At 38.6% G+C, this 27470-nt stretch overlaps 1 protein-coding gene across 3 annotated transcripts in view; it reads right to left on the bottom strand.

Annotated features, from left to right (window-relative positions):
• Positions 1 to 27470, bottom strand: part of SLC12A2 (solute carrier family 12 member 2) — a 102310-nt gene that overhangs the window by 31742 nt on the left and 43098 nt on the right. For all 3 annotated transcript variants that reach the window (XM_073344868.1, XM_073344869.1, XM_073344870.1), the window contains exons 7-12: positions 23277 to 23385; positions 22597 to 22724; positions 22428 to 22512; positions 16022 to 16173; positions 5424 to 5531; positions 2729 to 2852 (exon numbers count right to left, since the gene is read on the bottom strand). In XM_073344868.1, coding sequence (XP_073200969.1) covers positions 2729 to 2852; positions 5424 to 5531; positions 16022 to 16173; positions 22428 to 22512; positions 22597 to 22724; positions 23277 to 23385 — 706 coding nt within the window. The remainder of the gene's footprint in view (positions 1 to 2728; positions 2853 to 5423; positions 5532 to 16021; positions 16174 to 22427; positions 22513 to 22596; positions 22725 to 23276; positions 23386 to 27470) is intronic.

Below are 27470 nucleotides of genomic sequence, written 5' to 3'. Positions count from 1 at the left end.
TCAATTAATGTGCAGCAGACATTTGTTTAAAATATTCCCTATTTAATTTGCAGACATTCAAGGAGTACTAAAGTTTTTTGAAGTCAAATTTTGTTTGCTATCTGACTACACTGTTTGCTAATTCAGGTTATTTACATTTTTTTCAAGAATTACACAATTAGCCCATGAATATTAAGTTTTCATTAGTCTGCAGTAGTGTTGGAATGTGAGAGGGAGACAGATTGCAGTTTAACAGAGGTCTGTGGGAGCTATAACAGGTGAAATCATATACCTGTGGGCAAATGGAGAAGAATATTTGCCTGACTCCCACCTTAACAGAAGACTGAAGCAAGGCTGTTACTGTTACTGCTGATGTGACCCTTTAATGGCGTATGTGTGTGCGGGCATGTGCGGTGAGGGGAGGGGATATCCTTCCTTCTGCAACTGTTGAGGCTGTCCCAAGAGTAAAGAGGGTCTTGGCAGATTCAAGTAGAGGTTTGGAATTTGAGACGCACCATCTAGGCTCCCTGTAACTCGTCTCAGTGCAACTGCAGACAGACAGAGAGGGAAGCAGCCTCTGTCCTCCTCTGCACAGAGAAGAAAACTCACTCCCCTCCCTGCCCTTTTCCTTCCTAAAAGGATTAGGAGGTGGAAGAGTAGGGCTCTCCTTTTCACCTGGATAGAAAGCAGTAGTAGTAGCTATCACTAGTCATTTCCCACGACCACGAAGGACTGAAATAAAAAATACAGCTATTCAAGAACATGACACTTTAGTCTACTAGGACCCTCTTCATTCTAATGAAACCGCCAGACCACATGTGGCAGCAGTGATAACTTGGTCTTTCCTTCCTCCAACAGCCCTCAAAAATGCAGAATAAGCAAGATGGGGGAAGACGTAAGAGTAACAGCAACAGTTTTTAACATAAGCAGTCCTGGAAGGGGCTAGAGGATGATGTGGAAGATCTTCTATCTGCCCTGCAAGGAATGTGTTATTACCTGGGCTGGCCCCCACCTCTGGCAGCACCAGGAGAATTTTGCACTTCAGTGGTTCAGTGGAGAGCAAATTTTAAAGTCCTCTATTTGTGCAAGCTTGCCCCTTACACAAGCACAGATTAGTGATGTTTTACTGTCTAGTATGTATGTATTAAAAATCTGTAAATAAATATAAAAAGCTTTCACTTCATACAACAGCTCTCTATAGTAGACTAATGAATAAGAAGTCAATACAATAGGGTTGGGAAAGGATTAAAAGAAAAATCTGATTAGCTAAAAATCTGAATATTAACTGTTACCTTCCCACACTAGTTGAGACTGAGGCCTTGTCTCCACTACCAGGGTAAGTTGACCTAAGTTACGCTACTCCAGCTACATGAATAACGCAACTGGCGTCGACATAGCTTAGGTCGACTTACCGTGGTGTCTTCACTGCACTGCGTCGACAGGAGATGCTCTCCCATCAACTTCCCTTACTCTTCTCAGGCAGCTGGAGTACTGGAGTTGACCGGAGAGCACTCTACTATCGATTTAGTGGAAGACCCGCTAAATCCACACCAGCTGCATTGATTGCAGCAGCATCGATCTCCCCAGTAGTGAAGACAAGCCCTGAGATGAATCTGAAGTAACTTCCGAATATGTGGGAGAACAATCCTCAAACTCCATCCACTGAACAGGTTTCCAAACAAGCCAACACCAAAAATTTTTAAAATAAAATTCTATCTCCAAGACTCCATGGACCCTGTCATCCAAACAAAAGACAGTACAGCATTTTACAGCACAAAAAGATTCATAGATTCATAGATATTTAGGCCAGAAGGGACCATTATGATCATCTAGTCTGACCTCCTGCACAATGCAGGCCACAGAATTTCACCCACCACTCCTAAAAAAGACCTCACACCTATATCTGTGCTATTGAAGTCCTCAAATTGTAGTTTGAAGACCTCAAGGAGCAGAGAATCCTCCAGCAAGTGACCCGTGCCCCATGCTACAGAGGAAGGCGAAAAACCTCCAGGGCCTTCCAATCTGCCCTGGAGGAAAATTCCTTCCCGACCCCAAATATGGCGATCAGCTAAACCCTGAGCATATGGGCAAGATTCATCAGCCAGATACTACAGAAAATTCTTTCCCGGGTAACTTGGATCTTACCCCATCTAAAAACCCATCACAGGCCATTGGGCCTATTTACCATGAATATTTAATTACCAAAACCATGTTATCCCATCATACCATCTTCTCCATAAACTTATCGAGTTTAATCTTAAAGCAAGATAGATCTTTTGCCCCCACTACTTCCCTCGGAAGGCTATTCCAAAACTTCACTCCTCTGATGGTTAGAAACCTTCATCTAATTTCTAATCTAAATTTCCTAGTGGCCAGTTTATATCCATTTGTTCTTGTGTCCACATTGGTACTGAGTTTAAATAATTCCTCTCCCTCTCTGGTATTTATCCCTCTGATATATTTATAGAGAGCAATCATATCTCCCCTCAACCTTCTTTTAGTTAGGCTAAACAAGCCAAGCTCCCTGAGTCTCCTTTCATAAGACAAGTTTTCCATTCCTCGGATCATCCTAGTAGCCCTTCTCTGTACCTGTTCCAGTTTGAATTCATCCTTCTTAAACATGGGAGACCAGAACTGCACACAGTATTCCAGGTGAGGTCTCACCAGTGCCTTATATAACGGTACTAAAACCTCCTTATCCTTGAAAGAATGCATTCAAAATTTTTTACTCCAATTTAAATTAACTAACCAATTAATATGAATCCAAGAGCAATCAAGAAAGTCAGAATATATCCTCGTAATGGTTCATTGTTCTTCCCATAGCCTTTAGCAAACATGAGAAGACCTGGATAGATATTGTCCTTGCATAAAGCCTAAGAAAGAAAATACAAAGTTAGCAAGGTTTAATTAAGATAAATTTTACATGAGATACACACTAATGCATTCAATGAGGGCTAGTGTTGTCTAGTTAGAGCACGGGGTTGGGTGTCAGGACATGCTGACTATTCTTTACTCTGCCTTTGCATTACTGTGTGATCTTAGGGTATGACTTCACTACCCGCCGGATCGGCAGGCAGCGATCGATCCAGCGCGGATCGATTTATCGCGAGAGGCGCAGGCAGAGTCGACGGGGGAGCAGCAGCAGTTGACTCACCGTGATGTCTTCACCTTGATAAGTCAATCTAAGTACGTCGACTTCAGCTACGTTATTCACGTAGCTCAAGTTGCGTAACTTAGATTGTTTCCCCCCCGTGTAAACCAGGGCTTAGAGCAAGTGACCATTCCTGAGTTTTCACCTCTATCAATACAATGAGGATAATATTTTCTCTTTTGTAAATCACTGACATTTGTCACGGGACAGCAGTAAAAAAAGTCACAAAATTAATCTTTTTTTTTTTTTTAAATACTGAACCAGGAATTTCATCAAGATATGGAAAATATTCTCAAAGCTACTCTCTCTCTCTGCTTTACTGTAGTGCTTTTCTGTCAAACCTTTCTTATCCTCCTTCGCTATCTGGCTTCCTGCTGCAGGGTTCTTGGGTTTGGGGTTTTTGTTTGTTTGTTTTTGTTTTTAAGTGTATGGTATCCTCGCATGATCCTCAAACATGAAGCATTCCTACAGTAACAAAACTGCAGTTATTACACACACACAGCTGGATGGGGCATTATATTTAACTCTGGAGAAAAAAAAAAAAACACACCCCACAGAGCCCTTTATTACATACCTCAACACCACAAGTGAGAGGAAAAAATGTGTACCAAAACAGGACCTTTCAGCTCCAGCAACTAATCAAGTGTGAAGTCATTTATAAAAGATATACAATACCCATTTCATAGTCTTGCTGAGTGTTTGGTATAAAAGTTCCCTGGGAAATAAGTTTTACAAACTCTACAATTTTACTCAGTTATTGTTACAATATCTTTAAGCATTCTGAATTGCAACTAACTGCAGTGCATTAGCTCCAAAAAGGAACCATCAGTAGATATGGAGGATATGCAACTACCAACAGCATTAAAAATTAATTTAGTGCTCACTAAAAGGAGTCAAACTATCAGCTTCTCTATCCACAGAAAAGGTACAGCAAAGAGCGGAATAAACCACTCCATATTGCCAAGCAACATTCCCTTAGCTCTGACCTAGTCGAACCACCAACAAGTGACAACCTCTTAACCAATTCAATCCATGGCCTCAATGCAAGGACAGCCAACACTATCACCACCTAAAGCAGTAAACTGAATACAAAACTCTGCACTGTAAAATAATTACGTCATCACTTACTGCATAGTAAACAACTCTGGGCTTAAGTCTTGGCAGGTAAAAGCTTTCCAATTTATCTTGAAGTCTAAAACTTTAAGGGCCCTATACTCATATGGAAGAGGCTGCATATGATCAGCAGCACCACAAATCTGCATAAGATCTCATTGTGGCAATATTTTTTCCTTAACTTCTAGATCAAACACATTAATCTTTGGTTGCTTCTTAACAGTTTACCTTGCTTTTCAACAATAGGACATTTTAAGCTGACCTTGAATATACCACTGAGCTGTGGTAAGCAGGATTCTTTCCCAAGCAAGTGTCAAGAGCTTCTGCAGAATTGAAACCTTCATTTTTTAGCCCATCTGGTTGCTAAAAAAATTTCAGGTCACATTTTGAAGGTTTTGTGTAGTGCTTTCTTCCAGAGAGTCTGTGCAGACAGGTCCATTGCCTCTGCTGCTGCTCATAACTTAAGGCTACGATTATGTCACGGAACCAGAGATTTCCACTGACCTCCATGACATTTTCTGCCCTGGGACTGAAGCTCCCAGCCAGCCCTGCCCACGCAGCTGCCCAGCCGCTGGCAGGTGGACCCCTTGCAGCTGCCCAGTGGTTGCAACCAGGGCCAGTGGCTGGGGGACCCTGCAGCTGTCAGTTGCCTGGGGTAAGGGCACCCCGCAGCAGCCCAGCCCCAGGGGTAGGTGGACCCTGGAGCTCACACCCATGACATTAGTAGGGAACATGGGAGCCCCAGCAGCAGTGAGTGCTGAACCCACCTACCCCTTTTGTCAGGGATACTTTTAGTAAAAGTCAGGGACAGGTGATGAGCTGTTATTTTCCATGACCTGTCCCTGACTTTTACTAAAAATATCTGTAACAACTCAGCCTTACTTAGAACTTTGTCACACTACAACAGAGTGGAAAATGACCACACTGTTGTCAGTTTTAACTGCTTATATTCAGAGTCCAGTGGGCAGTGAAACTGTTAAGAATGAAGTCAAATTGAGTCTGTTGCTTCTTGGCAAGCTTTGACACCAGCAGAGGTGGGCACAGGAATGAATCACTACAGAGGAATCTCAAGTGATATGAATCAAGACACTAATATACAAAAGTTCCCTGTTCCCAATATTCCAATTTAAAACTGATTCAAGTTCTTTTGTTATGAAACAAAGACATTATATCAGCTTACCTGAAAAATCTTAGGTGCACTCACTAAAGATGCCAATGCGGAAGAAAGGGTGGCTGAAAAGATGCCAGCAGAAATCAATGGTGCAAATCCTGATACCATGCTCATTACCTGAAAGCAGGATATAAACATTTTAATTTATTTTACATGTACCAAACAGAATGGACTGAACAAACATCTCCCTCTAAATAAAACAATTTTAATAAAAAAACTAAAATTATGTAGACAAATGTTTAGTTGAATGCCTTCAGAACTGTTACAATTCACTCAACACTGTCTGCAGAATTTTGTCTCTTACTTCTGCAACTCCTAGATTTTTTCAAATACCATTTACCGTTCAAAGTATGGAGAATATTACAGGACAGTACACGCTGGCTTTTTTATTCCAACAACTCTTTTTTTTTTTTTAAGTCATATGTATGATTTCTTAAAACAGACTGTTAGCTGCTCTGTTCAACCAAGTCTGAGCTCTGCAGCTAGAGAATCTGGTGGGTCAAATTTACCTGCATACCAATCTTAAGTGCATCAAAAAATGTCTCATTAATGGTCTAAGGAAAGAATTCACTTTCCTATTAGTTACATCAATAAGAGCAATCATAAGTCAAAAGAGAATGCAATTTTAAGAGAAGTATTTTAGCTGTTTATAAAATACTGTATTTTATAAGGTGTGGCTTCAGACATAGAAATGTTGTCCATTTGACAGAAATTTCTGATACCTAACATCCTGAGGAAGAGAAAGTCGCATTGTTGAAGAGCTCTCCCTAATATTAGTCTCAGATTTTAGACTGTGGAAGCTACACCTGGAAGGTGACCAGCATCCTGGAGACTGAACCTCTTAAAATTGATAAATAGGGAAACTTTCAGTTAGACTCTTCCTCATGGAAATTATCCCCACCCTTCTCAGGAAGATCATCCCTGCTTACACAGCTGCTAGAAGCTAGGGGGAAGAACTGTTTAAAAGGAAGAAGGTTGGTTTGTGGAAGGATACTTGTCCGTAAGACTGAACAAACGGCGTTTTCCACCTAAGGCTAGAGGAACACGCAATTAGCAGAAACAGAGAAGACACTAAAAAAAAAAAAAAGAGGGCCCAGGTGCTGTATGGGAAAGAAATCAAGTTGTCATAGTAGCTAATAGAGGAGTGTTATGACTAGCAGTAGCAAGCAGTTAGGCACACAAATCCCCACCTCCCCACCCCATATATGGAAGGCCAATAGAAAAAAAAAAAGCCAAAAAATTACAGGGAAGTCTGATGGAGGAGTGAAAGAATTAGAGCCTCACTTATATGGCCTGAGAGAGAAAACCAAGCAGAACTAAGAAAAAGCCCTAGTCCTGTGGTACTTAAACTTGGATGGAGGAGAAAGTATAAATTCAGGCTTCCCCTTTCTCGTGAGAAATAAGAATAGAGAAGGAAAAAACAAAAACCACTCCCCACAGGTCTGATTTCCTAGGGCTCTGGGGTCTGTTATTTGGTGGAAAGGGGAAGGAAGAGAAAATGAGAATCCCTAAATGTCAATGGATCTAATACTTAGTTTGCTGGAGGAAAGAACAGTACTAACGTGGCCATGAGATCCACTCCCAGTTGCTGGTGTTCATTAGAGCTTCAGCAATCCAGTGTTTTAACTATATGAGGTCCAGTCTGACAGAGGAGACAAAAATTATTTCCCTCCCAGGTCCAGGAGCTTGCAATATCTGTGGATGGTCCAACATTTTCTTGCAAACATTTATTTCATAGATTCTAAAGACCAGAAGGGACCACTGTGATAATCTAATCTGCTCTCCTGCATAACACAGGGCATAGAACTTCCTTGAAACAATTCTTGTTTGAACTAGAGCATTTATGTTAAAAAAAAAATAAATAAATCCAATCTTGGTTTAAAAATGGTCATTGATGGAGAATCCACCACAACCTTTGGTGTATTTTTCCAATGGTTCATTACCCTCACTGTTAAAAAAAAAATTGCACCTTATTTCCAATCGGAATTTGCCTAGCTTCAGTTTCCAGCCATTAGATATTGATATGCCTTCATCTGCTGGATTGCATCTTCAAACATTTGTTCCCCATATAGGTACTTACAGGCTGAATCACCCCTTAACCTTCTCTTTGTTAAGCTAAATAGATTGAGTTTCTTGAGTTTATCATCATATGGCACATTTTCCAATTCTTTCAATCAGTCTCGTGGCTCTTCTCAGAACCATCTCCAATTTATAAACATCCTTCTTGAATTGTGCACTTTGGTAAGTGCCTCTAATTAATCTTCCTTCTTTTTGTCTTTCAATTCTTCCATCTTTCTTCAAAGAAATAGGGCTAGAAATAAAAGTAGTAGAGGACCAAGCAAAGATTATACTTTCAGGAAAGGTGGCCAAAAAAAAAAAAAAACCCCAAGAATACAGCCTGGAATTTTATCAAGAGAGAGTGAGGAGCATGTGCACCTCTCTGCTTCCTAGTCACTGCAGCTAGAATGCTCACTGAGAGATAAGTTATGTCCTAGTATGGTAAAAGAGGGAATGTATAACAAAAAGCTTCAGTACCTAATCAGGAAGACGAGTAAGGAGATGCTACTAGGATGTTACCTAACAGAAGACTAGAAGATTACCAGAACTTGTTTTTAGTTAGGCAAATGCTACTCAGTTTAAAATAAAGATGTGATAGTTATTACAGCGCATTAAAGATAAAAACACAGAAGATAGCAAACAAGGTAAAACTCAATATTTACAGCTGAAAAGAAAGGAGTAAATCTAAAGACACACACTTTGGTACCATGTGAGAAAAATAAACTTTTGCTAGCTCCATATATCCTCAATGCAAAGGATTCTTTTTGAGTAAATTTAAGTTGTTTGTTAATTGCACTAACTATGCATTATGATTGCTTAAACAGATTGTTAGTGACCAACAGTTAGTCTCTACCCAATAGCTGTATGATGCCTAACATTTTAAGTTTGCAGTTTCAACTTAGTTCTAATAGATCAAGTATCTACATTAAATAAAGAGGCCATCATCACAATTAGTATACTGTTTGCAATCTCAGACAAATAAGGAATATTTTCAATGAATAGGTCATGGAAAAGAAATCTGCCCATAGTTAGAAATAATTCCGTGTTAACATGTAATCTTTCCATTTGTAGATGAATATAATATACATCCTCCTGTGACATGACTGCTTAATGGAGGATTTCCAAGATGCAGTGCTGTTAAATCAGCCATCTTTCATGTGCTGCCCTTGAAATCTTCAGATTGTACCAGAGGTCTGGCATTTTGGCTGGATCTCAAGTTACTCTCCAGTATATGGCCACAGTTTGGTAAACACAACAGCTTTTTCCTTCCCCCAAGAGATTGCTTTTTTACAGGAGCTCATTTATATATTTCTTTCATTATAGTAGGTCATACAATACTTCTAAACAAGAGATATAACAAACAGCTAATTTCATTCCAATGGCTCTTTATGATACAAAGATTTTAATAAACTCTTTTGAAATTCTTGTTAATTATGGCAAAGATGCTACTTTAAAGGCCTCTTCAGTCATGACACCTCACAAAAAATTACAAGTGACAATGTAAACAAGTCAGGAACTTTTTGTCCTGTATGTTCTCTCACACTGGTATACAATAATGCCTAAGGAAACTAAGATGTGAAACTACATATTTAAGAATGGTTACAACTTAACACTGGAGCTACTGTTCTGTGCATAAGACAGACTGAGACCAGTTGAAGACAGACAGACTATTGTACCTTTGATAACATCTTGAAAATCTGATTGGCATTTTCAGTCACTGGGCGAAACCCAACATTTGTACCTTTCAAACACAATATCAATGTCAGAATGAGATCATTCATCACTTGCACTGAATGAATACTTTTTTCATCCTAGAAACCTTACCCTAGTTTAGTGACCAGGGGAGCAGTGGGGTAGGGAAGGAAATCTGTTTCAAATTTTAACACTGTGTCCAAGTGTACAGATTGTTTTTACATTCATAATTTATGATGAAGACTAGAAACACCTCCCGTAATAGTTCATTGTTTAAAGGAAGAAATGAAACTAAAAAAATCTTCATGCATTGTGCATATTTTAATGTACACTTATCAGGTATGTTTTATATATAAGCACGTGTTAATTATAGCTATATGTTCTTGAAGTTCAAATGCAATTTGATTACCAAGTAATGAAACTGCCATGCTCCCACAAGTCATAAGATTACTGTAAGGGTCATTACTTGCTTTGGAAGACACTTTAGCTGTTATGAAATTAGAAAAACTTGGTTCTAGAACACAAATTATCACTTGATCTCAGAAAATGGAGTTTAGGCATGGAAAAGATTGCATGGAAAAGAAAGCTGATGGAATAAATATTGCAGCAAATAGGTTAGAGAAACAATAGAGGATTTACAGATGTGAGTTTCTACATTATAGAAAAAAAGATTAAAATAATCATTTTATTAAAGATCAAGCATCTCACTTTTGAAACTCCAATATATTTACTGGTAAGGATGACAGAGAAGTCTTAAACATATTGAAAAATGACTGCTGATATATTAGCAAATTTATTAATTTTCCTACTGTGTTACTAGGCACTTTGAATTGTCTTGAAATATTCAAATTCTTGTATGGAAGGGATGAAGCTGTACACCACATATGATTGGGATTCAGTTTATTTACCATCACAAAAACTAACTACAGATGTAATACTGAAACAATCACATTCTGTAAAATCACTATTTTAAGCTGGTTGAAAGTTTGAAAGGTTGAAAGTACATATCAAGTAACTTAGAGACAAAAAAAAAAAAAACACAACCCTTACAAGAATGCTTAATCGTCAAGGAAACAAGCATTGCACAAACCCAGGATAGTCAGTATTAAGGTTAAACTTGATCCAGAGGTTTATGTGGGAGGGAATCTACTAACAAAGGCTGATCACCTCTACCTTCATATTTCTTTCCATCCAGTTTAAATTGTTTTGCCATTCAAGGGCCTTCAGTCTACCACATCTTCAGGCATTCAATATAATTCTGTTCTAAATTTCTATTTTCTGTTCACTTTCCAAGCTGTGATTACCTACATTTGTGTACTGTCTATTATACTCCTGGAGGAATTCTTTCCCAAAAATAAAAAATTCTGCAAAACTCTGCATATTTTATTTATCAAAACAACACAATATAATCATGCCAGTTATACTTATTTTGGTAATTGATTTCAAAAGATTTGTCAGCAAGTATGTGTGTAACAATACAGACAAAAAGATTCTGATAATTTTTTTTTTTGGGGGGGCAAAGATTCCTTACTCGGCATATTAATACAGAACTTTGCCTAATTAATTTAATTTACAATACAGAACAGCACCTGTCAGAAGCAGTGCAAAGGCTTGGGGGGAGTCAGGGGCAATGGACGAGTTGACTGAGAAGAAAGAAGCCTAGGAGTGAACCTGGAGGGTGTTGGGTGTGGGTCAGAGGTTTTTCTTTTCAGTGGAGGAGTGGGATTGTTAGGGTGTTGGGAAGCTTTCCCCATGCAGACCTTGGCTGACCCCAAGCCTCTCCCATTCAGTCAGGCACTTTGCCCCTGTCCCTGCACCCCCCCATTCCCATGGGCCTCTGCAGCCCCTCTCCCCCCCATCCCCAGGCTCAACGCTCTCACCCCACTAGCTCCTAAGCCCATTCTCCAGGCTGTCCCCTGCCCCACTAGCCATTCTGAACCTCAGTGTGACCAGCCCCCCAGCAGCCCTGTGTGCCCCACTCTGTCCTAACCTGGCTCTGCGGGCAGAGTGCTGTGATGAACTCTACTCCTGGGGGAACTCTGCAGCACTGGGCACAGAATTTTGTATTTTCCTGCATAACATACATTTTGCCTAAGAAGAAGTGTTGCAGTTCTGCCTTTTTCCCCACCAGAGGCCGCTGTGGCACTAGAACGTAGCATGAATGCAGCTGCAGCACTTAGGCAAAACTTATTTTATGCGGGAAAATACAAAATTATGCAAGACAGATGAATTTGCGCAGAATTCCCCCAGGAGTACTATTACTTCTGAATATTGGACATTTTATTTCTTACTCAAATGTTGTGCGGTTCTCTCTCTCTCAGAGACATTGATACAACTCATTTTAATGCTAAAAAAAATCTGTTAGAATCCCTGCTACTTGCATTATATAAATTTCAAATACATAATAAATAGCTAATAAAATACATTTCAACTTCTATTTAGTTGAACAAGAATTCATTATTAGGCAGTGCCCAGCTCTATCCGCAAAGGATTCCAAAGCCAGGGAAAGACCTCCTTCCTAATTTAAAAAACAAAAAATAAAAACACTACAGAAATCTATGACCTAATTGTTTGAATTGGAACTCTTACAGGATACCAAGTACCAAAGCCCAAAATAACTCATCTACAGGGTAATTATGGAAAGAGTAGTTCTCTGTATCCTAGGGTTGAAGACACTACAGGCTTGTTTACACTTACAGCACTGCAGCGGCACAGCTGCGCTTCTCCCATCAGGGTAGGTACTTTGCCCCCACAAGAGGCGGAAGCTATGTTGACGGGAGAAGCCCTCCCATCAACATATACTGACCTAACCTTTGGTATAGACCATACTAACTACGTCGCTCAGAGAAGTGGATTTTCCATGCCTCTGAGAGATGTAGTTATACCAATATAAGTTTGTAGTATGGCTTATTGCGGCTCCTTTGCCAAGAATAGATGCTTCAAGTTACTCTGATGCTGATTAGAAGAATTCGGAAGTCCATTCCAAATCTGAAAGTGATAATGTCCAATTCAAAAATCATTTTTAAAAATCCAAAATTCAAAGCTGAATTTAATGGAGGAGACAGCCAAACAAAATTACTTGGAACAAACATCTAATAAATTGATATTATTTCTAAGCAACTTATATGAAAGGGAAAAGGAAACTATGATTAGTGCCTGAGATAGCTGTCTATTATTCATACCGTTTTCTGTACATGTTCACACTTCAATGTAAATTAAATTATCAAATGGAAGACCAATACAAGCAGAATTTTAAAGATCATTTTACTTCAGCAACTAAGTTATTAAAAACAAAAAATGGTACTTGTTTTACTGTTGCCTTTCTCAGCATGACAATCACACACTGGCCAGTTTCACTTTCTTAATGAGATTCTCATTAGTTTCATTTTCTAGTGGACATGCTGGGTGATGCCAACAGAGCAGGGGGAAGTGTTTTTTAAGCACATTTGGAATTTTGAAGAACTTAATGAAAATATTCCTGTTTTTCTTAGATTTTGTAAAAGTCTCTATTATACTAAAGTAAACAAATCGAAGTTGAATGCTGCTCTGAAGAATTGGATTCTATCCCTTCCTCTGCCACAGAGTTCCTGTGTGATGTTAGACAAGCCTTTTAAACTAAGTTTTTCATGGTTGACCATTAATTGTGTTCTGCTCATTTTCTGGATGCCCAGATTTGCACATGTATTGAGCACTCATATTACAACTTTGAATATACAAGTGCTATAAAAATGCCAAGTACGCTGAAAAAAAAACATCAGATCTCAAATAGGACACCCAAAGTTAGTTGACAATTTTGGCCTTAACATCCCAACCTGCTCAATAGGGATAATAGTACTACCTCTCACAAGAATGTTATAAAGACAAATTAATTAATGTTTGTGAATCACTCAATCAAATAATCTGGTGAAAGCACCATTGAAATGCCATGAGGAAATTAATTTTGTATTCAGTGAAATTTTTGGATAGTGTATGTAATAACGCCTGGGCTCACATATTAAAAGGTGGAGAAATTTTAAATAAATTATCTGTTCATTTAATGAGGCAGGGATCCACTGGAAAAAATAGTATGTGATCATGTAATTAAAAACAATCATAATGCATATGGCACAAGGGGCCAAATTAAAGTTGCACAGGCATCCTTAACACTGTTATTCCCTAACTTTCGAGTGCTTGACTTTGTAACTGTAATGTTATTCTAACAGTTTTTTGGATGCAACACGTATTTATATTAAAAATAAAATTGAGGTACCAGTTGTGACTACCAAGATGAGGTCTGGTTATCGTGTACACTTTACACAAGCCATACATTTTCTACACTTAGGTAGATTTTCACTGTGACATTTCACACAGGCTGTATGTCCCTTGAATGCATTTAGTTCGATTTCTTTTTGTACAATTTTAATACAAAGTGACCTACTTGTATTTAATCAGTGTTGTTGTAGCCATGTCGATCCCAGGATACTAGAGAGAGAGAAAGTGGGTGAGGTAATCTCTTTTATTGGACCAACTTCTACTGGTGACAGACACATGCTTTTGAGCTTACACAGAGCTCTTCTTCAGGACCAGGAAATATACAGAGAGAGTCACAGTTAAATACAAGGTGGAACAGATTGTTTAGCATAAGCAGTAAACACATCCTTCAAGGAACCATTCAAGGTGAAGTGGCCCATTAACAGCCCTCCAGTCACAGGGGGAAAGGGAGAGCAAGGGACTCTGTGCACATTTCCTAGTCTGAAGAGCTCTGTATAAGCTTAAAAGCTTGCCTCTGTGACCACCAGAAGTTGGTCCAATAAAAGATATTACCTCACCCAACTTGTGTCTCTGATGTATCTATGATAGTCTAACTCTTTTTATTAACAGAAAACATTTTAGCAAGATTTCACTGAACAGAAAAATTGGCAGAGATCTATCTTGAGTAGATCTGTTGCTACAGGTAAGTTTTTTAAAACTATTTTAGATATCAGGTCTTTTTAGATGTGTTAAATGCCGATGTGCAGCAGACACATTGAAAATCTTGACCCTGGAATTCACTTTCCCCATGCCCATGAGAACCTACATTTATTTATATTCCAGACAAACTGCAATGTTCATTGTTTTTCTTTGACATTCGGCAACAGGCCGGGTGGGGGGGGTGGGGGTGGAGAATTAGGCTGTAGAATGAGTAATTTTGATGACTGAATCGTAGAAAATTAGAGCTCCATCAGGCATATTATTGTGATTACTGACCATTTTAAAAAGGACACCATTAATTTAAATTTTAAGTGACATTTCTGTCTGAAAAGTAACTGGCAATAAAATTAGTTTGGAACAGATTGGCAGAATGAAAGTTGCCTGTATTTTCAATTGTGTGTATTTAAATAGCACTGTGTGTTTCCTTTAGGATTTATCTATATGGGGAAGTTGACCTGCATAATTATTGTAAATATGCTCACTTCAAAGTTGAATTGTTTTGTATACAAATATATATCTCCAGTATAGCTCCTGATGCAGATAGTGTTCTGGAATAAAGAAAAGTGACTTTATTCCAGAATAACTACTCCACTCACACAAGGAATTAAAGGGCTTCTCTACACTTACATTTTATAGCGCTCTAACTTGCTGGTTCAGGGGTATGAAAAATCACACACCCACCCTGACCACAGCAAGTCTGAGCGCTTTAAAGGGCTAGTGTGGACAGGTTCCGAGAGCTGGGAGCCACACTCCCAGTGCTCTGAGCTAATCCCCTCGTGGAGGTGGATTACCAGGAGTGCTGGGAGACCTCTCTCCCAGCATTCACGCGCGACCACACTCACACTTCAAAGAGCTGCTGTGGGAATGCTCCCCTGGCAGCACTTTGAAGTTTCCAGTGTAGCCATGCCCAAAGTCACGTATTCCAGAATACAGCGTCCACACAGGGAAGTTACTCTGGAATAGTTATGCCGGTCAGTTTTCCCTTATAGGCAGGCCACTGTCCCCTCCACACAATCAGTTTCACCTGTTTGTGGGTTTTTCACAAAGGAACAGGGAGAGAAATAAATATAGCAAAAAATAGGAAAAATGATTGTAAAGTCACAAAAACTGGTGTGCGTATGGGGAGAAGGAAGCACAGAACTAACCTCTTAAACGCATATGCTAAATTTCAATTTAATGGGTTTCCCTTTAAGTATGGTAATGATTTAATTTTTTAAAAAGATAAACATTTTTAAATTTTTCCTTGAACTCAAACATATCCTGGGAATATCAGCATGGTAATAAATGTTATAACTTAAATTAAACCAAGAATAAGGATGAAGATAGAAGAAAATTTACTTAGAAAAATGAGGGAATGAACAGCAGTATTACCAAAAAGCTTTTCACTTGTTAGAAGATAAAAGGCAAGGGATAGTTAAAGTTAATGACTGCAAAAGCTCTGTTAGGTTGCATACACCTATCTGCTAGAAAGGTTTAATGGCTCAGAACTTTAAACCATGAACGTTCTGAAACCTACCACCCACACAATTTGCTCATGTCAAGAACAGGGATCTACTCCAATTATAGTATCTGGAGATAAAAGTAAAATTCTTTAGTACAAATGTACCTTGCCATTCATGTATACAGAACAATGAAAATGCCTCACTAAAGAAAGCCTTTAAGAGACACACATGAAACAACATTTACCAAAAAAAAAAAAAAAAAAAAAAGGGACTTGTTTCCTAAAGAACAAAAACGTATTCTAGACTTTCCTTACATTTACAGTAGATGGTCTATATTTTAATCTAGGCTTATTTCACAAAATTTACTATACTCAATAAATACCACCTTTCCCCGCCCCTCCCATCCCCCAAAAAAACAAAAAAACATTCAATTGATGCTCTCTTAAGCCTTAAAGCGTCTCTCACCTGGAAGTCATTCAGCAGACCATAGGGACACTGTGTCTTCTGACAAGATGAGAAATCAAAATTTAACTTGCAAGCGGAAGTAGTGCAATTCGTCAGTTCGGTAATGATGGTGCTATTGATGTTACCTGTGGCATCCCGAACAACACAAGAACCTAGTGTGGACCCAAACAAAATACAGGTTGTCCAGTGGCAATTAAACAGTCTATTTAAAAAAAAAAATCTATGTCAAGTTCAATTCTCTTTTTTTTAGGAAGTATATTCTAACGGTTCAGCATTAGAAAACAAGAGCATTTCCTTTAAATTACTCCTGACATTTAACAAACACACGTATGTTTCATTTTCTTGGATGGAAAAGTAAACAAGAAAACATCATGCATTAGTTATTGCATAATGTTTTAGCAATATCATCAATACAAAGCACTTGCAGTTCAAATGTGTACATTATTTTACTTTTTAATACATTAACATAAGCTATCGGCTTTTGTTGGCTGCATCTCAAATAAGCAGAGAAATTCTATAAAAAGATTTGCTTAATCCATAATTAATAAAAGTAAAGAAAATAACATAGAGAAAAGTTAAGATTATAAATATCACCAGTTTTAAAATGCCCATATTATTTTTGTTTTCCTGTGCTGTGCATGTCAATTTCTTGGGCAATTTTTATTTACAACTGGTATTGTGTACCCTCATACATGGTTCTGTTTTCACTCTTGCTGTTCTCCATTTGTTAGTTTTCATATTATGAGTGCTCAGTCACGTTTTGCACAGGCAATACATTTGCAATTTTATTTTCTCTTTTCTGGAAAAATGTTTTAAAAGGCTGTTTTATCATCTACATGAGTTTAAAACAAAAAACAAAAAACAAAAACCCCAAACCTGTGACTGAGACTGGCCTGATGGGGGCAAAGGAGATGTAGGTTGAGTGGGAAGTGCCACCTGTTGGATTGCTTTGGGGCTAGAGTTTTACTGCTGGTTTTTGGTTTTGATAGTATTTTAATAAAACCAAGAGGCACCTATATAAGTACCTTTGTTCTAAATTACAAAAAGTTTTACACACACTTTTAAATCATCATTTACCATTTTTTAAAAAGGCAGTCTAGTCTAACATAGACATGTTATTGAAAATGTGATGTCGTCCCCCCACACACTAATAGTTTTAGCTAGTCAGGCTGTTATAACTTAGTCTGAAACTGTCTATATATTCTCTCGCTCGGATATTTTATACTGGCAGGTGCTCAGAAAGAAAATTTCCTTTCACCACCTGTAATGCCATTCTTATACACTCACTTCAAAATTTGCTTGTTTTGAACAAAAATGCATTATTCAAGTTCTCCATTTCTCAATAACTCAAAATCAGCTGATGCCATAATAGTCTGTACATATTAAGTAGCTTGTTAAGATGCCCACTGCAGGCCAGCTAATTTGTAGGATTAAGAGTAACACAGCTGACCCAAAAAAACAAAAAACAAAAACAAACCACACCACTTAGTGGGCAGTAACAATAGTAAATAAAAGTTTTGAGGGGTTTTTTTTTTTTTTTTTAAAACAAACTCACTATCTTTTCTAACGAAGTTTCATCACTCTGATAGCTGTAGTCTTTAATTCACTCAAGATTATAATTAATCATTTGTGATGCCCCAGCTAAAGGCCAATAAGAAATACTGTGGACAGTACAAAGAATAAGTAGATCAGCATCCAGGTAATAAATGGAGTTACACCTGTTTAACAAGAATAAACTAAGCTATTAATGAACTCAGTTTCAAAAACCCTGCTATATAAAATATGCAGATCTCTACTTTGACATTTATAGCTCTTTTATCTTTAGCAAAATGGTTATTGTTTAACCTTCTATATGTAATTACTGGAATTAAGTTAAATGGATCTTGGCTAATGGCTAGTATCTAGTATTTAAGGGAAAACAGATTTATTTAATTAGGAGTTTTAAAGACTGAATTAAGGGAATTCTCTTAGTCTTTACTGATCTGCAGATCAAGTTTCTTCAAAGAAAGAATGACAAGAACGTTTTAGGAATGAAAGAAAACACAGCATGTGATATCTGATGGCTTCTCCTCTGAAAAGGAAATATTTCACTGGTATATTATCTCTGAAAGTTACCAGAATGAGATTTAAATTTCTAAGATGATGCTCAGTGATTTCAATTTATTTTTTTGTTGAAATATTTCTGTATATATCAATCTCTCTCAACCATTTGGGCTGAAATTTTCCATGCCAATTACCTGCCTCAGGCTAACTTTTTTGGAAGATGTCAGCCAAAACACTTAAGTAGTTTGAGAATGAGATTAGTGAAAAATACACTGTTTTACCCATATTAAAATTTTCACTGATCTTTACTTTGAAAAGCTCTAGAGCCCCCATGCTTTGGATAAGGGTCTCAAAGTTTGGAAGGCGGTGGTTTTTGCATCAGAGATGTGCCTCTTTTGCTGTTCCAAAGTTCATCAAGTTATAAACCTTTAATAACAAAAAACAAAAACACCAGTTTGCACAATTTAAGTAAAGACTTATTAGATGATTGCAGCTGAATTCCACAAAGATTTCATTTGCACTGGCATGCTCCAAGCTCAGAGCTGAACAGGACCTTCCCCACACTTGCAGCTCTGGCCTGGGTACCAGAACTGAAACCTGGGAGTCCGCTGCATTCTCAATAGTCGGTCTGCTGTCACCCAGGCAGCACATAGGAGAAAGCTGCCTGATTGAAATGAAGAGATGGCAAGAGCCAGACTGGAATGGGACAAGACTAAATTGGGTCTGGGAGTTGGGGGAGAATGGGACAAGAAGCCTGAAGAGCGGAGACTGGAACTGGTTAGGTACAGAGAGTGGGACTGGAATGAGGAGCTAGAAAATGGAGAAGAGTCAAGGACACATTGAAAGGGACAGGGGAGAATGGTCCAGGAATACTATAGCTCCACCTCCAGAGGATGGAATGGAACCCTTGCTTAAGTGCCACAAGTCTGTGCGGTGGATCTAAGAGATCCAACCATGATGAACCATGTCCATATGGTTGCCACATGATAGAATTTGTTTTTCCAGTTTGCTTTTATAAAAACCTAGGAAAATACACACATCAAAATGACATTAAAAGAACATTAAGGTTGCAAAGTCAAGCACTGAAAAGTTAGAAAATGCCAGAATTAAGGTTGCTGATGCAACTTTAATCTGGCCCCTCATGTGTATGCATTATGATAGTATGTGTTCATGTAATTAAAGACTATTTTTTCCCACAGTACCCATCCTTCATTCAGAGCACAAGAGGGACTGTACTCTTGGAATCAGTTAGGGTTATGTAATGAAGACGACATGTTGTTTGTAGGACCACTGCTTCATTCGTTGTAGAAGTCAGAAGGCAGGTAGTGAATGAGGCAGGGGACTGCAGGAAGAGAAAGGAGTTAAGACAGTTGAATGCTGCTTCGCAAAACTCTATTCTATTCCTGCCTCTGCCACAGAATTATGATGCGATGATGGGAAAGCCACTTAAACCAAACTTTTCAGAGGTAGCCACTATCTATGCTTCATTTTCTGCATGCCCAACTTGATAGCCTGGGTCTGACTTGCAGAAGTGCTGAGTGCTCACAGTTGCAGCTAAAGTCAATGGAAGCTGTTCTTCAATATGTGAAGTACTATATAATGCTATGTACTCAGATAACTCAGGTCCTAGGTGTCTGAAATTGGGTACCCAAAATTAGTGGATAATGTCAACCTTAATCTTTGTTCTTCAATTCCATATCTGTAAAATGGGGATAATGCCACCTTTCATCTCTCCAGGGCATTGTGCAAATTAACTAAATGTTTGTGATGCACTCAATTACTATAGTGATGGGCACCACAGAAAAGATCAAGCACTCAAAAGTTAACAAATGACGGAATTAAAATTGCCTATGCAACCCTAATCCTGCCACCTTGCATATATGTATGATGCATCTTCCAAAATACGTCTACACTGTTTTCCTCATCATGGCTCCTGTGTCTTATTCAGTACCCAGAATAGCTAGCTGCCTCCTCAGCCAGTACTATCTATTTAACTTCCTTTAGTCCTCCTCATTTAATATATGACCCAATGCCTTATTTACTGCACACCATCCACATGTTGCACTGAATACAGAGCAGGTTTTGTTTTCTAATGGAGCTTTCTATTGCACTAAGCACCACAGTACTTCACTCATTAATAAAATGTGTTTTCAGAACACCTACACCCCCCACATGTATCAGCCCCATCAGACAGGTGCAGAGTCGAGAAAGATGTTAAGACCAAGATTTAACAGGCTGTTCAGTTTCAGATGCCCAATTTTATACATGGAGTGCCTGACTTTTTCAGACATGCTTAGCACCCACAGCACCCTCTGATTTCAACTAAAGTGACAGCAGCTCACGACTGCTGAATCATCAGGCCAGGCTGATTATCCAGGAAGTAACAAAATTAGCCACTTCTAAAAATCCTGGTTTAAATGACTTGTCTCACAATTAGGGATGTAAGAGTTTAACCTGTTAACCAACAATCTTGATGCTTATCGGTTTCTGTTAATGGTTATACTCTGCCCAGGGTCCCGGCTGCTGCTCCTCGCCTGGGGTCCCTGTTGCTGCCCTGCTTGCCCAGGGTCCCTCTGGGCTGCTGTCTCGGCTGCCGGTGTCCGTCCCAGCTGCCAGCCTCGCACCCGAGGTCCTGGCTGCCACCCTGGTGCTGCCCAGGATCCCGGCGCACCCGGGGTCCCTCCAGGCTACTGTCCCCATGGCCAGGGTCTATCCCATACTGAGACCCTGTGAGCGCTAGGATGCTGGGCGGCAGCAGGGTGGCAGCCAGGACCTCGGACACAGCAGCAGCAGGGACTGCTGGACACAGCAGCAGCAGCAGAGCCCTGCCTAAAACGTAACACTTCCCTCACCCCTAGTTCCCCAGGTAAACATTTAACCATATAACAGATAGTTTTTACATGTTATTTACATCCCTTCACACAATACATAGGAAGCCTGTGGTAGAGACCAGGACAGAACCCAGTTTTGAGTCCTGGTCTCCTGCCTTAACAAAAAAGGCTATTTTTCACTTTGATTCCCCTTGCATCATTCACAGAAGTTGGAAGGTGTATAGTGAATGAGATGGGGGTGGGGGGCGGTCCATTAGACAAATCACCTAATTGATTACACAAAGCTCTGCCTCATTCATCACCCATCCTTATGCAGACTGAGGCAAAGGGTCCTTGCATAGACAATCATAACTTTTGCATTTCTTAACCTAATTGTTTGGTTTTGCTAACATAACATTCTTTTAATATAAGTCTTGTATTAAATTTCCTGGTTTTAATAGGAGATGGAATTCATGTTTTTCCATCATCACATGAAACTTAGGTTTTAAAATGAAATGTAGGCATACCCTGTGACAGCAAGTCTCAGACTGAGGCTTGTGCCATAGCGCTAAAAACAGCAATGCAGATGTTCGGGCTCAGGCTGTAGCTTGGGATCTGAAGCCTAGGGAGGAAGATGGGCTTCAGAGCCAGAGCTCCAGCCCAAGCCACAACATCCACACTGGTGTTTTTAGCATCATAGTGCAAGTCTGAGTCTGCAGATCCGGGCACTGAAACTCATGCCACCAGTTTTAAAATGCAGTGTAGCCAGACCCTTATTGACTTTCACCATCTCCAACACATAATCAAAAGGGTTTGAACGCAAGACCTTTAGATTCAGATTCACAGCACAGAACTCTACTTGATCTAAAAAGGAGGAACAGATAGCAGATAGGCTATTATTCTTTATGTGGAACAGCCACCAGAAAGCAACAATAATTTGGCATTGAGTTACATAGATGTGCTAGTCATGAGAATGTTATCGAAGTTTAAAGGGCTGTAACATGGGTGGATACCAAGGGTTAGAGCAGCAGCAGCAGCCGCCAGAGATTTGACACATTAATTCTGAAAGACTGCGTAGCTAAGGAGATGAGCCTTAACCTGTGAGCAACCTGGGTTTTTTTCTGCCAGAAGTGATGATATGCTTAATATTTAGTGTTGTGAAATATTAAGGCCAATCAACAGAACAGGTAATTGAATTCATGGTCTTCCATTGAGCTCAGACTCCCAGCCCAGTGGGCCATTCCCTAGATTAAGGGGGGCGAGGGGAGGAGGAGGAGAGGAGGAAGAGGGGATAAAAAGAGTGGCTTCTCAGTGAGGCTTTGGATCATGCCCAGTGCAGATGAAATGTTCAAAGCATTAAGGACAAGTTCTACTCGGCATATAGAAATAATGATTTTCTGGGGGTTATCCCAAACTTCAGTCAAATCTGGGTGAATTTCCCCCAAAAAACTGTTAGTTATAGGTATCACTATACATTCTGCCTATAAAGCTAAAAATATAGCTACAGCAAAACATACCTCAGGAATTAATAAGTAAAAAAATCAACTATTTACCTACAGATATCGCCATTCCTATGTAAACCAATGTGGTAATTACAATGGCCAACAGTGTTCCTTTAGGTATGGCTGATTGGGGATCCTGAAAGAAACATTTAAATGAATACTTGCAGTACAAGTAAATATGCAAACTGTACATTAAGCAGTAATATAACATACTACTTACTGCAAGATCACCTGAGATATTTGCACCAGCCAGAATGCCAGTTGCAGCAGGGAAGAAAATAGCAAATACAGAAAAGAAAGTTTCACCGTCTCGGAAATCTGGTCCAAAATTCTCAGTAAGTATTTCAGCTGTTAGAGAAAGGAATTTTTTAAAATTATTATCTTATACTGTGTTTGTATAGGATCTCAATATTTACCAATTCCACCTAAAGCAGTTATGTGAAAGCAAATAAAAACAGTCAAACTAACCATGAATCAAGATCATATCATTTGCATATAAAATTACGGAAATGTCTAAAATGGCAATATTTTATACTTGGAAACCCTAAGAATGTCTTTCCAGCCTCAAAATAATAAAGTCAGCAAAACAGAACAGAAAAATCTCTTAAAGTAATAATAAAAATAAAATACCTAGTTCTGACATACTGAATACAATTTAAAATGAAGCTAAGGATGAAAATTACCAGGTTTAAAGAAGTTTTAGGAATGTGAATACGTAAAGTGTATGGAGGAATTAGGAAAAACTGGGCTATCCACAATGAAACTTTTTTGGGGTTAGAACTCTCTCACTTTGCAATACTGAAATACAAGAAGTACAGCAACATAGAACTACATTTCAGCAAAACGTGATTTTTTTCTATGAAGCTGTTTGTATTCAAGATATTCAGTGTTATAGCATACCTTTATAACCAAAAAAGCCTTTAACCTTCTTGTTATCCAGTGGAATAAATGTTCCTATGATAAAATCACCAATAGCAAGTAGCAGGATCACCAGCAGAGTAATCTGTGCCTGAAATTTTAAAAATTACAATCAAAGTCAAGTATCTACCATATAGTCTGTGAACTGAAAGACTTGGTCCCAATAGGTTACAAAGATTTAAAGTAAGTCCATTTTCACTTATTACATTCAGATAAGTCATGTGGAAAACAACAGGACAAAAAAAAAACCAAACACAGGGAGGAAGAGTGAGCAGGAACTCACACATTTCTAAAAAGGAGAATTATGAGAAAGTTAAGAATTAAACTGGCCTTGAATAAAAAGAGATAAGTCCTAATAGTCTGGGACAGTGAAATGATCTTTACTAATGTCTACAACTAGGTGTAAGCAATAAAAATTGATTTCTCCACATATTCTCCTACAAACTGCTACTGTATATAAATAGTGATTAAGTGACTACGATAATTAATAATCATTAAGTTTTTTTGTGTGAGATTTCAACACTTGATATTACTGAAAAATCAAGGTTAAGCACAGTGGTTTTACTTTAGTTGTTTCAATCAATTCAGACTAATTGCATGAGAATCAGAAAATCAACATAACTGGGTTGCAAAAAGTAGAGAGGAAGATTTGAATTCAAAAGAGTTTTCATTCATTTTTCTAACAAAGTTTTGCAAACAAACTTGATTTTTAAAAAGTCAATTTTGGGGCACAAACTGCTTGACAGCATCATGACTCCTATTGTTTGAATAATTATATTTTAAAATATTCCACAGACAAAAAGAGAAAGTTTTCAGCAATATGCTGTTTTGGAATTTTACAGTTGAATTGCAAAGGGGAAAAACAAACAGTTTGCTGTGCCCTTTGAATTTTCATAACAGAGTACACGATCTGAGCTGGAAATCAGTCATGTGATAAGATCCACTCATTCCACCACAGTGTTAGGCTCCCCTCTGCTTGATTGCTGCAGCAAAATGCGAGGACTTCAGAAGGTTAAATCCTAAACTGAAGCTATAGAAACTAAGTTGAAAAAATTAAGACCACTACAGAAAAAAAAAGGATGTTTGTGGAGATCAGTCCTACAAACAATCTGATATAGAAAGAAGGCCTGCTCCACTGCAAACGATATGTTCAATGATGAGAAATAAAAGTTCCAGGTATAGAAGCTAGTTTTCCTTTTCATACATTGGTATCCACTGGTCTTGCCATTACCCATGGGAAGCAGGGAATAGTAAAAAGCCAAATCCTATAGAAGGAAGTATCAACTATAAAGCAACAAATCCCTCTACGAAGAAGGAGCACTGCTTTTTTTTTTTTTTTTTTTTTTTAAAAACACACATTTATTTGCTTGCTTTGTTCAAATTTCAGGTGGCCAGACTGCAAGTCTCATTGGTCAAAGTCTTGCTTTTCAGCCCAAAACTTTAATAAACTCTTTGCAGAATACACTTTAGTTTATCTAAAAGCGGTCTTACAAACCGACCATGAAAAGCACGTAGTCATTTTATCTTATCGCCAAGAAGAGGAGTCTCAAATTTAAGAGTCCACTTCACATCCAATGCTCAAAGTTTATTCATGATATTTGGACCTGAATATGTAAGGAAAATATGGCTCTCATTTCAACTCATTTGTCTGTCCATGCACAGTCAGGTCATGCCCTCAAATAACCTGTTCTTCTACAGAAGAACTGAAGATGGGATTTTATAAGACAGAACTCCCAAGTCATTTACCCTTACAACTGAACTAAACTGCTATACTGAAATATGGCCAGGCATCCACTGGGGCAGTGGTTCCCGAACTGGGGTTCATGAACCCCTGGGGGTTCACAAAATGTTACAGGGGGTTCTCAGGAAAAAATTCCTGAATGGTGGACAGGCAGCATGGGACCAGCAGCCCAGAGCCCCTGGACTTCCAAGAGCTAAGCAGATCAAAGCGAGTATATCTATCATACTGAGGAGATTTAAACTTCAAGACTCCTTATAAGAAACGGAAAGGGAGGTGGCTATTTTTTGATGTTTTTAAAATTAAATAGGCAGCTTGTGTGGTTTTTAAAATGATTAAGAAGAACAAGTTTAAGCTTTGTTGTAACATGCGTTGTTTGCCTGGACTGCTCAAGACCTGAATGCTTGTGAAGGAGGAACTCTTTGAGTTGGCTGCTTAAATACCTTCATACTGTTTCACGTCTGATACTCCTTGAAGAAGCATAGGAGCCTTGTCTTATAACAGGCTTATTCTAAGTAATACAAGCTACGAAAGTGTGATCTTGGAAGAGTGTTGCTTTTTTCATAATGTAATAAATAATAATAATAATAATAAATAAAGTGTGTAATAAGCATGTCATAAAAACAAATTTTATATTTCCAAGATCACTGCTTTTATAATTTATACTCAGGTAAAGGAGAAAATCCCTGGAAATATTCATTTTTAGGAGGGGGTTCGCGAGACTTGACATTTTAGTGAAAGGGGTTCACAGGTTGTTAAAGTTTGGGAAGCACTGAACTAGGGGAATATAAAAAGGGTCTGCAGAAAAGGGTTTACAGTTCCATGTTTCTATTAGTCTCCTCTGTACAAGATTGACAAACCAACAGGGTTTGGGGGGGAGGGAGGGGCATAGTTGTCTGCTGCTATGACTCTGATTAACAACCCCAATGATGGAGAATTGAATCTTTAGGTAAACAGGGTTTAATCCCTCAGGGAGGCCATCCATAAGAAGGTAGATTTCTCCAACAGATTCTGAGGGGATTTAGACCAAGGTCTACATATTATGTAAATGATTTTTACCAAATGCTCTTCCTTGCTCTAGATTTTAGAGATTTGAAAAGAAAGAGTACCACTCAAAGGTACCCATACTTGTGATTTAGACTCTCAAGCTGGAATATCAATCTGTGACCATCAAAGGGATTTAGGGCTCAAGGTAAAGCAAAGCATTCAGAAACAGATTCTGGAGTTTGCTATCGGTTTATTAGCCTAAGGAACTAGAATCTGGGAAATCAGTGTGGTTTTTCAAACCATTTTGTGAATTAGCAGATGGATGTCCACCCACACAAGTGGTCTTCCATGCACCAGAATGCCATTATTGAGAGCAAAATATTAGTACCTTGCTGTTGTTTTAAGTTGCATATAAATTTAGATGAAAAGTGTTTGGAGAGCAGATTATCATCAGAATATTTAGTTTAGCTCCCACTTGTCTGCTGCCTCCTTCTGGTAACTGAGCCAATTGGCCGTAAGGTAAGTCATGCCCAGGGTACAAGTTGCTCTGACAGGCAGGCTCCGTTCCTCCAGGAAAAGAAATATTCTAGTGGTCTGGTGGTTCAAGTTTGTTTCTCGATGGCACAAACATAGTATGTGGGCATGCATATACCATAAGCCATTGTTGTCCAGTTGTTATTTTTGCTGTGCAATGTGAAAATATTGCTAGATATTTTAGTATGATGGCTTCAAAAGTTTTGCCGATTACTTTGAAGGCACTAACAGAGATTGAAACAAGTTAATGGCAAAGATTCAGGAGTTCAGCATTGTCCACTGGACTTGTTTGTGCACAACACTGACATGAATAAGTACAGACTAACATGGCTACCACTCTGAAACCTATAAAACAATAGACATTGAAGACTACCTGAGCAGAGTACTGGAAAATGATTATAAACTTCATTTATATACATTAATAAAACTATTTTTCAATAGAAATTGAAATGAAGTGCTTAAAAAATTAGCTCAAAAATTGGCAACATCCAGAGAACATACTAAGAATTTGAGGTTCTGTTTTGTGTTTAAGTTCTTTGTGAACTGCTGTTGGCACTGCTACTGGATTACCTGGAGAGACATTCCCTTTCCCTGGATAAGCTACTGCTAAAAATGCACTTAAAATGTACTAAGGATACCCTCTTTCTTCATCTGGACTATAAAGATCACATCAGCTTGGATAACAGGGTCAGGAATGAGGATATGCCAAATAATATGTACATCAACACAATATTGCCATTTTCTGTAACTAAGAATTCACAGGAAACAATGATGACCTGATCACCTACCATAAGAGGGAAGATATGATTTTTGAGATCTTTTGTGGTTAAGAATGTAGATCAATTCATTTCTTGAGTGATTCAGGGAAGATATTAAAATGGCAGATGGCTAGGCTGCACTGACACTGTGGGGAGGCA

The sequence above is a fragment of the Lepidochelys kempii genome, chromosome 5, assembly GCF_965140265.1.
Source record: "Lepidochelys kempii isolate rLepKem1 chromosome 5, rLepKem1.hap2, whole genome shotgun sequence".
NCBI lineage: Eukaryota > Metazoa > Chordata > Testudines > Cheloniidae > Lepidochelys > Lepidochelys kempii.
The sequence above is the reverse complement of the archived record's forward strand: the minus strand, read 5'-3'. Positions and strand labels throughout refer to the sequence as shown.